A 14,478-nucleotide genomic window follows, 5' to 3' on the forward strand; every position below is an offset into this window, starting at 1 on the left:
GGACTTTCCGACAACAAAACCGTGGATTTTTGTTTGAAGGATGTTGCCACCAACTTGTCTTGCATACACACGGTCACACAAATGTTGACCAATAATTTCGAACATAATGACGTACAAGACGTACGTGATGTCTCCATTACGAACGCTAGTTTTACAAGACCGAGCGCTTCCGGCTCGTACTTGATTCCGAGCATGCGTGAACTTTTGTCCGACGGACTAGTGTATGCATGATCGGAAAGTCTGACAACAAAGTTTTGTTGGCGGAAATTTTGAGAAGCTGCTAGCCAACATTTGTTGGGGGAAAGTCCGACAACAAATGATCGATGGAACATACTTTTGAACTTTCCGCCAACAAGCTCACATCCAACATTTGTTGTTGAAAATCCGATCATGTGTACGGGGCATTAGAAGAAAGGTTTAAGGGCCCTTGGGGAATGTAAAACCCACTCGAAGCAGATCAAATGCACGTCAAAGGAGGTCAACTGCAGGTCAAATGTACCTGTCAATGAATGATATTAGAAGCTTCTGAAACAGATGCCATTGTCACAAGACCAATAACCATCAACACAGGCTCTTAACCATATGAATAAAAGATAACCATTGCAAGCACCCTTTTCAGTATTATATGGTTGTCAGAACCCCTGTAACTGTCACTTTTGCTGGACATCTGTGCCTTTTGCAGGAATTGGACGAAACTACCTTGGCAGGATCAACAAACAAATACTGCTTTTGGAAGATTGCATCATATGTGATCTTTTATTGTGCCCATAGTTCCCCTTTAAACTCATTCACCTTTTTATGAAAGTGCCCAAAGACGTGACTGTAACTGTTACTGCACCTCTACAAATCACACCACCCTGCCTGCCCACACAACAACCCTTAGCATATAAAACAATTTGCCTATGGAAAATAACAGGTTCATATACATGAATACATAGAGGCACAGTAAATAAGTCTGTTTAACAATGAAGCCTCTTCATTCCCAACCATTTAATAATAATGGTGTTATCAGAGTATTCAATGAGCACTGAAGCAACATTTTTTCCAGAAGGTCCCGCTGGTTTATTGTGAGCGGTTGATGGTGGCAGCGTTATAAGCACTAACTTGCACAGTGTGGGGTCCCAGGCTCAGAATAAGATGGAATCTTTAGTTGCAGTCTCCATGGGTCTCTCCTGTTCTTTCTGCTTGCTATACCTGATTTGCTGGTAATAGAAGATAATCCCTATTGTGGTCATGTTAAGGAAAATACTAAGGAGCAGGAGCCAGTATGAGTATCCGTATGTATTCTTACTAGTCCCGAATTCATCATTTGTGGTGTCCATTGATTTAACCAAAGTCTTCGGCATATTGTTCACTTCTATATTTACTGCATACACAATCATGACAAGGAATATTAGGATCGCTAGGAGAAAGGTAAATAAAACATAAATAAAATGTTAAAAAATAATGATAATACATAAGGTCCAGCTAAAAGAATTCTGCAATGATAGAACACGTAGGCTGTAATTGCTGGCCTGCTTCTAAAAACGCTAGTTCCCTGGCTGTAATGCTAATTAATTGATCAAATAGCTTTACAATGCCTTGCAAAAGTATTCACCCCCCATTGGCTTTTTACATATTTTGTTACATTACAGCCTTCAATTCAATGTTTTTTTAATCTGAATTATATGTGATGGATCAGAACACAATAGTCTAAGTTGGTGAAGTGAAATTCGAAAAAAATATATACATAAAACTATTTTTCAAAGATAAAAAATACTGGTAATTAGCATGTGCGTATGTATTCACCCCCTTTGTTATGAAGCCCCTAATAAGCTCTGGTGCAACCAATTACCTTCAGAAGTCACATAATTAGTGAAATTATGTCCACTGGTGTGAAATCTAGTGTCACATGATCTGTTATTACATATACACACCTTTTTGAAAGGCTCCAGAGGTTGCAGCACCTAAGCAAGAGGCACCACTAACCAAACACTGCCATGAAGACCAAGGAGCTCTCCAAACAAGTAAGGGACAATGTTGTTCAGAAGTACAAGTCAAGGTTAGGTCATAAACAAAAATCCAAATCTTTGATAATCCCTAGGAGCACCATCAAATCTATCATAACCAAATGGAAAGAACATGGCACAACAGCAAACCTACCAAGAGATGGCCGCACACCAAAACTCACGGAGCGGGCAAGGAGGGCATTAATCAAAGAGGCAGCATAGAGACCTAAGGTAATCCTGGAGGAGCTGCAGAGTTCCACAGCAGAGACTGGAGTATCTGTGCATAGGACGACAATAAGCTGTACGCTCCATAGAGTTGGGCTTTATGGCAGAGTGGCCAGAAGAAAGCCATTACTTTCAGCAAAAAACAAAATAGCACGTTTTGAGTTTGCGAAAAGACATGTGGAAGACTCCCAAAATGTATGGAGGAAGGTGCTCTGGTTTGGTGAGACTAAAATTTAACTTTTTCACTATAAAAAAAAACACTATGTCTGGCGCAAACCCAAAACATCACATCACCCAAAGAACACCATCCCCACAGTGAAACATGGCGGTGGCAGCATCATGATGTGGGGATGTTTTTCAGCAGTCGGGACTGGGAAACTGGTCAGAGTTGAGAGAAAGATGGATGGTGCTAAATACAGAGATATTCTTAAGCAAAACCTGTACTACTCAGTGTGTGATTTGAGGCTAGGACAGAGGTTCACCATCCAGCAGGACAATGACCCCAAACACACTGCTAAACCTTTAAGGGGAAACATATAAATGTGTTGGAATGGCCTAGTCAAAGCCCAGTCCTCAATCCAATAGAAAATCTGTGGTCAGACTTAAAGATTGCTGTTCACAAGGGCAAACCATCCAACATCAAGGAGCAGTTTTGCAAGGTGGAATTAGCAAAAATCCCAGTGGTAAGATGTGGCAAGCTCATAGAGACTTATCCAAAGCGACTTGGAGCTGTGTTAGCCGCAAAAGGTGGCTCTACAATGAATTGACTTTAGGAGGGTGAATAGTTCTGCACATTGACTTTTTCTGTTATTTTGTCCTATTTGTTGTTTGCTTCACAATAAAAAAAAAAATCTTCAAATTTTTGGGTGTGTTCTGTAAATTAAATGATGCAAATCCTCAAACAATCCATGTTAATTCCAGGTTGTGAGGCAACAAAACACGAAGGATGCCAAGGGGGGACAGGGTGAATATTTTTGCAAGGCACTGTATGTCACTGACGTAAGTATTTAAAATCAGAAATTCTAACTATGCTAACTACTAGATACTAACTAGATACTTGTTGCAAGCCAGTTACGTAAAAGCAAACATTTTATATATATATATATTATAAATTCTAAAAATGTATGTTTTTGGTCTAGGAACAAAATGAAAAGAAATGTTTCAGAAAGGTTTTGGTTCCCTCAGATACCACAATAAAATAGGGATCAAATAAGAATATCATAATGCCACTTATAAATATCTCACATTACTAATTTGCTCAGATAATGTCTCCAACTGACATTGTGACTCACATGGTGATTCTTCCCCCGTATTTGATGTTAGTATAAAAAATAGAGAGCTTCCTGTGTAGATATGTCTGTGTACTATCTTTAATCGCAGCTTGAGCTGCCATAAACAAGGCCTACTGTATCATAAAGGAACATTTTATTTCTATAATACCATTACAGCAATGAGATCAGTGCTGATGCTGAGTACACACCCTAAAAACACATGACTGAAGTAGATCATTAATACAAATGGAAGTACATATAAAGTCGATTTATCAACCTTTTTAACATGAAGGAACCCTTGGAAATAACTTTTGGGTCTCAGAAATCCCTGCTAATAATTAGTCTATCTACAGCTTGTGGTACATTAGCATGAAGAGCAAGTTGATATTGATAAATAGCGGAAAAAGGAATGTGGCATACCTTGTATATTTGATACCCACTCTATACAGCAACTATATTTAGTAATGATACAGTTAAATAAAACATAATAAAGGCCAGAAAACCAAAGAGTAAAAATTCCCTTACATTGGTGGTCAGTGGAGAGAGGCTCCACCCTTGATTGGTGGTCAGTGAACAAAGGTCCCCTCCCCATTAAATTAATGGTCAATGGAGAAAAGCCCCCCTTAGATTGGCAGTCCGTGGAAAAGAGATCCCCTTAGACTACTGGTCAGTGGAGAAAGGCCCCCCTTGATTAATGGTCAGCAGAGAAAGGTCCCCCTTAGATTAGTAGGCAGTGGAGAAAGGTCCCCCTTAGATTGGTTGTAAGTGGGAAAAGGCAAAACTTGGTGGCCATGTGAAAGAAAAGGTTCCATTACACTGAGGGTCAAAGGGAAGAATGCCCCTTATATTAGGATTCAGTAGAAAGAATGCCCCATCTACAGATATCACACTAAACGGAAGATGGGTCCTCAAGAAACCACCAGTTATATCAATGTATATATATCAAAGTCTACTTAATCTAATCAAGAAAACATTCCCTCAGTGCTTAAAGTATTTCAAACAAAGACAAAAAATGAGGGGTGGGAGCTAACAGTAAAGAACCATATAGAAAAAAAGAAACATAAAGACCTAATTGAGCTCAACCATCCCTAATAGTGTAAATTACATACACACACACACACACACACACACACACACATATATATATATATATATAGACCCATAAGGTATGGGTGAGTGAAAATATCTAACTGGCAAAATGACTCCCCTTTGTAGGCCAAAAACTAAGTATCATGGGAAAACAAAAGATGAGATTCTAAGGCCGCGTACACACGGGCGGATTGTCTGCCCAACTAAGTTCGTCAGACAATCCGACAGACAGTCCGTTCAAAATTTGAATGAACGGACTTGACCACACACGATGAGCAGACAGTCCGCTGAAAGCGTGCGCGATGACGTGTACAGCACGTACGACGGGACTAGAAAAACGACGTCCTATACACTGCAATGCAACCTTCGGCCGTGTAAATCCTTTCTAAGCATGCGCCATACTTAGTCCGTCCAACTTGCCTACTCACGAGCGGACTGTCCGCTGAAACCAAGTTTGGACGGACAAAACCAAGTTTGAACGGACAAAATTACGGAAATTACGTAAGACTTTGTTCGTCAGACAGTCCGCTGAAAAAGTCCGCTGAAGCCCACACACGAGCGGATTGTCCGCTGAAACACGGTTCAGCGGACTAAGTTGGACAGACAATCCGCCCGTGTGTACGCGGCCTAAGGATTATGCTTTTAGGAAATGTTCTAAAGCCTGTGGTGGAGTTTAGTCCATACTTAGCCTCCTGAAGCAGCCAACGGTGACCAGCAAAACTGGTCAGGCAAGGGCACCTATCTACATCCAATCCTCAACTCACTGGGAATTCATACAAAGTTGGGATTACTGCATGCTGGACGATCTGTTTGTGGAGGACTACTTGCATGCAAGGAAAACTGATAAGTATATTTTTTCAACTAATATGTGACTGTTGCCTGCAGAGGACTCCTATACAGCCATATATATATACATCCCAATAACTGGTTGTTCCACACAGTATATATGGACAGGCTATTACTGCCATTTGCCAATAGCTGGATTGAGTTTATGGTGTGAGGGAGGTTTCCCGGGCAACAGCCATTGGAGTTAATTACTCTGATGTATCCTCAAGCTAATCACCTTTACAAACCAGTCAACTTACCTGGAAAAATACCTTGTCTGGACCATTATAGACTCTTGAGCTTTTCAGTCGGACTATCACTGTGATCTGTATATTCTGGATCCTACAATTGGGAATGATTCATCTTTTACAGCACAACCGTGGATATTTGGGGTGACGAGGTGATGACCCCTGCATCAAGTTACTATTGCAGTTTCTTGTCTTGCTCTCATTAACTGACACCAGTGTTGGTCATCCGTAGGAACATTTCCTAAAAGCATAATCCTAAATCCTTACAATCTCATTTTCTTTTCCCATGTTACTTGGATTCTGACCTACAAGGGGGAGTCATTTTGCCCGTTACATATTTTCACTCACCCATACCTTATGGGTCTATATACAGTATCTCACAAAAGTGAGTACAACCCTCACATTTTTGTAAATATTTTATTAAATCTTATCATGTGACAACACTGAAGAGCTGACACTTTGCTACAATGTAAAGTAGTGAGTGTACAGCTTGTATAACAGTATACATTTTCTTTCCCCTCAAAATAATTCAACACACAGTCATTAATGTCTAAACCACTGGCAACAAAAGTGAGTTCCCCCCCGTGAAAATATCCAAATTGGGCCCAATTAGCCATTTTCCCTCCCCAGTGTCATGTGAATCATTAGTGTTTCAAGGTCTCAGGTGTGAATGGGGAGCAGGTGTGTTACATTTGGTGTTATCTCTCTCACTCTCTCATACTGGTCACTGGGAGTTCAACATGGCAACTCATGGCAAAAAAAAAAGAATTGTTGCTCTACATAAAGATGGTCTAGGCCAGGGATATGCAATTAGTGGACCTCCAGCTGTTGCAGAACTACAATTCCCATGAGGTATAGCAAAACTCTGACAGCCACAAGCATGACACCCAGAGGCAGAGGCAGGATGGGACTTGTAGTTTTGCAACAGCTGGAGGTCCGCTAATTGGATATCCCTGGTCTAGGCTATAAGAAGTTTGGCAAGACCCTGGATGAATAAGCACAAGTGCACAGCAGATAGGGGAGTGGTAAATATTTTAAATACACTAACAATTTGAAGCCAAACTCCAGCTCACCCTTTGTAATCAATTACAGCAAACCGTTTTTTTCCTTTTGGGATAAAGGTTTTACGCAAATATAAGCTGCTTATTGTAAGAACCTCTGCCTTTGTGTAAATGGTTTGTCTCATCCATGTCAATTGTAACATCTGGAAGAGAGTTTGTTCTTTTGAAAAACAGACTTAATGGTCAGACCACCAGATGAAAATAGAAAAAAGGCTAAAAAAATAAAATGAATGCAGCCAAAAAATTGTTAAGCTGCAACATAATGCATTTTCCTTTTTAGGTTTAATACTTTAATTCAGCCCTGGCCCCTGGCATTTCCGGGGGGTTATGAAAGGCAGCACCTTTATATAGCTTTGCCAGGCTCTTGAAATGGTGTGACCCTAAATACCTAAATACCCTAAAAACTGTAAGGGCCGGTTCACACAGCGAGGCGAGGCGAGGCGACACGGCTCGCCTCGCCTCGCTCCCGCAAGTCGCCCCCATTCAGTACTATGGAACCGTTCTGAGAGGAGCGACTCGAGTCGCTCCGACTCAGAAAAAAGGTTCCTGTACTACTTCGGGGCGACTTCGGGGGCGACTTGCATTGACTTCTATACAGAAGTCCTCTGCAAGTCGCCGCTCAGCTCCCCGCAGGTCGCGGCGAGGTAAGTCGGAGACGCCTCGCCGCGCCTCGCTGTGTGAACCGGCCCTTACCCTAAATACCTAAAAGGATGCACTCCAGCCCTTTGCACTCTTGCAAAGGGCTGGAGTGCATCCTTTTAAGTATTTAGGGTTAAATCTCTACTAATAGGAACATGAAAATCATTCATGTTGGGTCAGAGGTCTTTCCAAAATATATATTTTTGAGCGGTTTGTTTACAGATGGCTGTTTGAGCCAAGGTTAACACTGACTGTGGGTCAGCATGCGGTAGCATGCCAAATCTCCCCGATATAACATGGACTTACAGCTGAATTGTGGACATGCTTGTTTTCGCATAGTAGATTGGTCCAGCTTGCACTTGTAACTATGCTTTAAGCTTCCTCCTAGATTAGGGATGAGCTTCCTGTTCAGATGTTCGTCTTCACACCAAACAATTAGTATGTTCAGATATGGACGAACTTCACAGCTTCTGGCTGTCAATAGTTGCATAGGAAGCTGTGGGGGCTTGCACCTGCCATGTCTTTACCAACCACTTACATCACCCGACCCATTCACTTACATGGCTGGGAATCCTTTGCCACATAAGCAAATGGATGGGGATCAGAGGGGTTACATCATTGAGTCAATATGACCACTTGGGCAATGATGTCACCACTATCCTTGCCAATTTCTTTATATAGCTGATGACAGCTCTGGGATCTGTCATTCGGCTATAGGTAGCATCCGGATCAGTCATTAGGTTTTTTTGTTTTTTTTGGAGAGACATTATTGGGGGTTTTCTGATTTGTTTTTTAATAAATGGCTTGTCAAAGTGTCTTTATTTATGGGTTACATCTTTTTTTTTGTGAATGAGTAGGGATACTTATTCCCATAGGGGGTGGCATCTGGAGGCCACCATATTATTTAAAGGGGGTCTCCAGATTATGCTAAGCCCCCTGCTCGCAGACCCTCACCTCCACCAGCTAGGGTTGTGGGGAAGGGGCCGTAGGAAATCATGAAATCAGACCGAGGCAGTACAGTTAGATCACACTTGTTCAATAATAAAAGTAAATAGAACAAACATAGTCAAAACGTAGCCAGAGTTCAGGAACCGGAACGGATAGTCAGACAAGCCAAACATCAGGGAGCCGGAGATGAGCGTAGTAAAAACAGCAAGCAGGATCTGGAGCCAGAAGGGATGTCAGCCAAGCAAGTCTATTAATAGGAATGCAGGAGAGCCTCTCTGCAATGTTGACTATGTTTGTTCTATTTCCTTTTATTATTAAACAAGTGTGATTTAACTGTACTTCTGTCTCAATCAGATTTCATGGTTTCTGACAGTAGGCAAAGGCAGAGATCCTCTGGGCTTGACAGCTTAAGTAGGCAGGACTGACGAGCAGGATATCATCAACAGCTGAGTAACTGTGGAGAGATAGGAGCTGGCAATTAGCCGACAGCTGAGCGGCCAGCTCAGAGACGCAAGGGCTGTGCCCAGCCCTGACACTTATTCAGTTAGCTTAAAGTGGAGCTCCACCCAAAAGATGAAGCTCCTCTTGTTTGCCTCCTCTCCCCCTCCGCTTTCACATTTGGCACCTTTTTTTGGAGGGGGCGAGGAACCTTTGCCGTGGTGAACTGAACCGGAAGCTCTTCCCCCCCAACCTTCCCCCGAAGCTGGCCCATTCACAAAGCGCAGCATGCTTCGCACATATGCAGTAGGAAACTGGCTGTGAAGCCGCAAGGCCTCGCTGCCATTTGCCCTTAGTCCAGGTGGCGGCGCCAACACCCGATAGCCCATTGAAAAATCAGCCCGGGTGAGGACACCGCTGGATTCATGGACTAGTAAGTGCCCTAATATTAAAAAAATCTGTATTTGTAGCTGCTGACGTTTAATTATATGTTTTTTTTTGGGGGGGGGGGGGAGTCTGGAGCTCTTCTTTATGCTGCATGTTTTGAGGAAAGGAGACACAAATTACACAACAATATTTACAACCTTTTTATGTAAAAGTAAAAATAGGAGCTAACTTGGAATGTCAATCAAGCATGTTTTTGACTGGGTCATTGGCCTCATAAATTCTTAAAGGATACATGTGCTAGCCTGTTATCATTGGGGTTTCCTAGAGGAAAACATCAGTCTAAGCCCCTCCCCCCTATAGATCATTGTTCATTATCAGGACCCCACCCCCCCCACATTTAGGATTCCTTTCTTACCATCCACTCACCATTTATAGAACTCCACACATAGACTCCCTGGGGACCCAAGAAGGTTATGTAAGGATTGCTGACACTATTCAAACAAGTAGTCAGTGATCCCATAAAACAGCAAGCAAGTCCGAGCACACAGAATAAGATGACGATGATGTGGGCGATCTTCACGTTGTTTGTTTCCTTTAATAGGTCAAACACTGAAATGAGAGAAAGTAGCAAAGATTAAACAGTGAGCACATATAGAACCCAATATTACAGGGACTTAGGGGGGGGGGGGGGGGTGGAGTTAGAAGAATTACTTGAAAAAAATGTGTATTATATAGCAAAGGAGTAATATGCACTATATTGTCAAAAGTATTGGGACTTCTGCCTTTATGTCTTAGTCCGTAGGGTTCAATATTGAGTTGGCCCACCTTTTGCAGCTATAACAGCTTCAAATCTTCTGGAAGGCTGTCCACAAGGTTTAGGAGTGTGTCTATGGGAATGTTGGCCATTCTTCCACAAGCGCATTTGTGTTGTCAGGCATGCATGTGGACGAGGTGGTCTCCGCTCTAATTCATCCTAAAGGTGTTCTATCATGTTGAGGTCAGGAATCTGTGCAGGCCAGTCAAATTCCTCCACCCCAAACTCACTCATCTATGTCTTTTTTGGACCTTGCTTTGGACATTTGTCCAAATCATTTGGTGGAGGGGGGATTATGATGTGGGGTTGTTTTTCAGGGGTTGGGCTTGGCCCCTTAGTTCCAGTGAAGGGAAGTCTTAAGGCGTCAGCATACCAAGACATTTGGACAATTTCATGCTCCCAATTTTGCAGGAACAGTTTGGGGATGGTCCCTTCCTGTTCCAACATGACTGCGCACCAGTGCACAAAGCAAGGCCTATAAAGACATGGATCAGCAAGTTTGGGGTGGAGGAACTTGACAGACCTGCACCTCTAACCTGATAGAACATCTTTGGGATGACCTCACAAATGTGCTTCTGGAAGAATGGTCAAATATTCCCATAGACACACTCCTAAACCCTGTGGACTGCTTTCCCAGAAGAGTTGAAGCTGTTATAGCTGCAAAGAGGGGGCCGACTCATTATTGAACCCTACAGACTTAGCCCCTGTACACATGGTCGGAGAATCCGTCGGAATGTGTCCTATCGGGCCGTGTTCTCGGATAATCCGACTGTGTGTGGTATGCATCGGACTGTTTCCGTTGGAATATCCATCGGACCAAATTTTCCAACTTGTTGGAAATATTTTCCGACAAACTGGTCCGATAGGACATACTCCGATCATGTGTAGAGAATTCAGATCGGACAAAGTGCCACGCAAGCTCAGATCAAATTCCTACATCAAAGCTATTGGCTACTAGCCTGAACGTAGTCCCATCGTAACGAAATTACGTCATCACGTTCTGAAAGATCGGATTTTTCGACAACTTTGTCTGACCGTGTGTATGCAACAGTTTCGGACCCAATCCGACAGACAAAATTCGAAGGACAAAATCTGACGGATTTGGTTGGCAGAATGTCCGACCGTGTGTACGGGGCTAAGACTGGGATGCCATTAAACTTCATGTATGTGTAAAGGCAGGCATTCCAATACTTTTGACAATATAGTGTATATGCACAGAATGGTGGCTGGGTAGTTAGCACTCTTGTATGTATGTTGTGCCCATGTTTGTGCTTTCTTTCTTCTAAAACCCAACTACATAGCAAACATCTTTGTGGGAAAATTGAGGATACCCTGTGGTAAAAAAAAAGATCACTGTAGGAGACAGCTCTGGATTAAGGGTAAGTATTGCAGTTAGAACTTTTTTTTTTTTTTAAAGGTGAAGTTAAATCTTCCAATATATTGCCCTCCCTGGTTCTCCCTCATCAACATGCGTATACATATTTTTAAATGAATCCTTTCTGTTCTCATTACATACAAATAATATTTATTTATGATCTCATCCCTGGGTCCCAGTGCTTCTCTGTGCAATGCAGGCAGATTACAGCTGGTGGGAATGGCCCACAGGGTTCTTTGCATCAAGAATGTATGTGCACACCAGAACATAGCAGATTTTGTGCATTTAGCATAATTAATATTGTAATTCTATAGGTGTCAAAAGGCTTCCTGGGCCAGGATGCTCTGTAATGATGAGTCACAGCTCTGTACTCAATGGCACTGTACTGGAACCTGAGAGCCACTGCCCCAGTTTCGAGGTGAGCAGTACTAAAAAAGTTTTCTTACACCTAAGTGTATTAATAGCCTTCTCCATAAAATGAGTCAAATACTAGTAGATTTTCAAGAAAATATTTGTATGAAAATTCTCAGTACATTTGATGACTTGCAGAATGTCAGTGTAGCACCCTCTACCTACTGTAGGTGCTAGGGTGAGATTTTTTTAATAGAGCAGGTAAATTTAGGCAGGCCTAGCTAAAAGCTAGGCCTGTTTGTTTTGATCTGTGGGGCTGGGAGTGGCTCAGAGTAAGCTGGTGACTCACAGGTAGCATCATCTTTCGGTTACCTCCCTTATGCTTCTAGAGGCTTCTAGAAGGAAGGTGGGGAAGAGGGGTGGAGCTGTCTGGACAGTTCAAAGAAGCCCTGACTAATCCCCAACTTGGATTAGCAGGGTGAAGGCCTCCTTAAATACCCAGGGTCAGCCCAGCTGGGGAGGAGCTTTTCGGGTGGAAGAACTAGAGATGGAGTATTAGGCTGTTGGGGCCTTTGAGGCAGCCCCCTATTCTGTCGGACGGGGGTGACCTTGGGCCAGGGGCTTGGAGCTGAACAAGAACCCCATACAACCTTAGGGGGGTGTCCTAAACAGGAGCAGAAGAGGACAGCAGGTAATATGGGCAAGTCTCCAGGAGGGATGCACCAGGTGTCGGTGAGTGACAGGCACAGTCGGGAGAGCTTGGAGTGGCATGTCGGAGCGGGCTGGGAGTGTGCAGTCTTAGATGGATGTAGAGCCAGTGGGAGAGGCTGTGATGTTACTGGCACTGAAGACAGGTTGTTGCAGCCAGGAGGGCTCCACCAAAGAGGGAACTAGCACCAGAACTTTCTTTGTTACACCATAGGGGCCCGCGGTCCCTGCCTGTAATAAGCTACTTTTGCTAAGGCCTGGCTGAAGCCAGTGTCGGGCCTAACCATGTGCTAGCTGTGCCTGAAGAGATGTGCTGGAGGGAGATGGAGAGATAGTCTGCAGTAAGTGTTGGAGAGTATCTAAAGTGTCCCAAGCCATGCAAAAATCTTTTCTGGGCATTCCATAAATTCCTTAACCCCATCCAAGTTCTAATCCCTCAATAAAATACAAAAAAACAAAGCTGATGGACTTTTCATTGTCTTGGAGTGTCTGGAAGTGAACGCCGGGCTGGGCAAAGTGACAGGTGTGCCACATCACTCAGCAGCCCCTACGGGGGTACCGCTACATCAATTTGAAACTACTTCAACATTTTGTTTGCTTTTAACATTTGATTTTGGAGTGAATGGACTTTCCGGGACTGTTAGAAATGCGTTCATTTGAGAAAAAGATTTCATCGTGCTCCTTCATATTTTCTTGTCACTGTGGTCAAAATTTAATGTTGATTTGACCGCACTAATGATTAGAAAAGCAAACTTTCCTAAAATGAAAAATTTGGAACAAAATTCTACTAGCATATGGCTAAATTTACTGTGACACTAGCAGAGCTTCACACTATGTGTGTTCAACAAGCTGATGGGTTATTCCACTATCCTACAATCATAGGACAGGCCTTACCTTGTTTGGTGCTCTCTTCAGTTTGCAGTCCCGTGCCGCTTGTGATAGTCTTATTGCGGCTGACAACAAACAATCCAAGTTTTACATAGGCTTCTCCTCCATAACCCACTCCGGTAAACTGGACCCTGGTGGTAGCCCATTGCAGAGTCCCTAAGCATGTACATATGATTGCGAATGATCCGATGCTTGATATAAAGCCAGCTAAGAACAACAATGTCTTCTGCGATGAGGGCATTTCTTAATTATTCCTGCTATTATTTCCTGGTCGTCTTCACGCCTGTAGATCTTGGCTGTCTCTGGCATGTAAAGATCCACATCCGGATTTAATATTTGTACCTAGTTTTCCTAGTGAACTTTGCACTGGCAGGAGTCATAAATGTTCCCAGCAATTAGAACATGATCTTTGAAACTATGTTACTATGGGAGTAATAATCAGGAAAAAATAAAAGGACCTGAAAAACTAGAGCTGTAACCTTAAAACCATTCTACAAATGCAGTATATTTTTGTAGCACCCTCCTAGATTGGTGCTAGGATTAGGTAGATTTAGTGTTGGCTCACTGTGTTCAGTGGAGCTACCGGTATATGTTTGTTTGCTAAGTAAATTTAGCTTGTCTCACTGTAGCCGGTGTAGCTGTAATCGTTGTGTTAGGTAAATGTAGCTGTGCTCACTTTAATTAGTGCAGCTGCATGTGATTAGTTAGGTCTGCTCAGTGTTCAATCTGCTTCTAGTTTTGACTGTTCCTCTGCTTTCCAAAGAACTGGAGAACTCTCTGGAACATAGTGTGAAGCAATGCAAATAGCAGCTTGACTATTTATAGAGTCCTAGCCAATCCCAGCGAGGATGGCCCTAAAGGCTGCTGGGAGTCTGTATAAATACTCTGTGACACAGAGCTGCTGGGTCTTTTCCTTCAGGAGAGAAACACAGCCTGGAGGGCTTGCTGTCCTCCAGGGCAGTGCTGTTATGTGCTTGCTGTTTGTTGGGCCTCAGGTGGGCGCCCTAAAGGCTTGGATGCTTAAGCTACAGAGGGTTGACTGAGGGGCTGTCTGCTGAAAATCTAGTCTGGTATCACAGAAGAAAGGTGTCGCATGGATGTTGGAAGGAGGCAACCAACTGTCCCTGGACATTGTGTGAGCACAGACTGCTGTGAGAGATCGTAGAGACTTTTGGCCTGCTGCCACCCCTCTTGTGGTAGAGAGTCAGCTGTGTGTTTGACCA

At 43.0% G+C, this 14,478-nt stretch overlaps 1 protein-coding gene across 1 annotated transcript; it reads right to left on the minus strand.

Moving 5' to 3' along the window:
• Positions 1–727: 727 nt before the first annotated feature.
• CLRN3 (clarin 3) lies at positions 728–13,582 on the minus strand. Its single transcript, XM_077455512.1, has 3 exons — positions 13,262–13,582; positions 9,546–9,728; positions 728–1,402 (listed from the first exon to the last, which is right to left on the minus strand). Exons 1-3 carry the CDS (start codon positions 13,494–13,496, stop codon positions 1,128–1,130), a joined length of 693 nt encoding a protein of 230 aa, XP_077311638.1. The 5' UTR covers positions 13,497–13,582; the 3' UTR covers positions 728–1,127.
• Between the last annotated feature and the right edge of the window lie 896 nt (positions 13,583–14,478).

The sequence above is a fragment of the Lithobates pipiens genome, unplaced genomic scaffold (assembly GCF_037356315.1).
Source record: "Lithobates pipiens isolate NorthernLeopardFrog02 unplaced genomic scaffold, aLitPip1_a1.2 Scaffold_25, whole genome shotgun sequence".
In the NCBI taxonomy this organism is placed as follows: domain Eukaryota; kingdom Metazoa; phylum Chordata; class Amphibia; order Anura; family Ranidae; genus Lithobates; species Lithobates pipiens.

Bases quoted from the DNA above. Each gene is read 5' to 3' on its own strand.
- CLRN3 (XM_077455512.1), bottom strand. From the start codon at position 13,496: ATGCCCTCATCGCAGAAGACATTGTTGTTCTTAGCTGGCTTTATATCA. The intron at 9,729-13,261 runs GTAAGGCCTGTC...CTCTCATTTCAG, and splicing joins TGAAGAGAGCACCAAACAAG to TGTTTGACCTATTAAAGGAA. The intron at 1,403-9,545 runs GTGAGTGGATGG...CCTTTCTCCTAG, and splicing joins TGTGTGGAGTTCTATAAATG to CGATCCTAATATTCCTTGTC.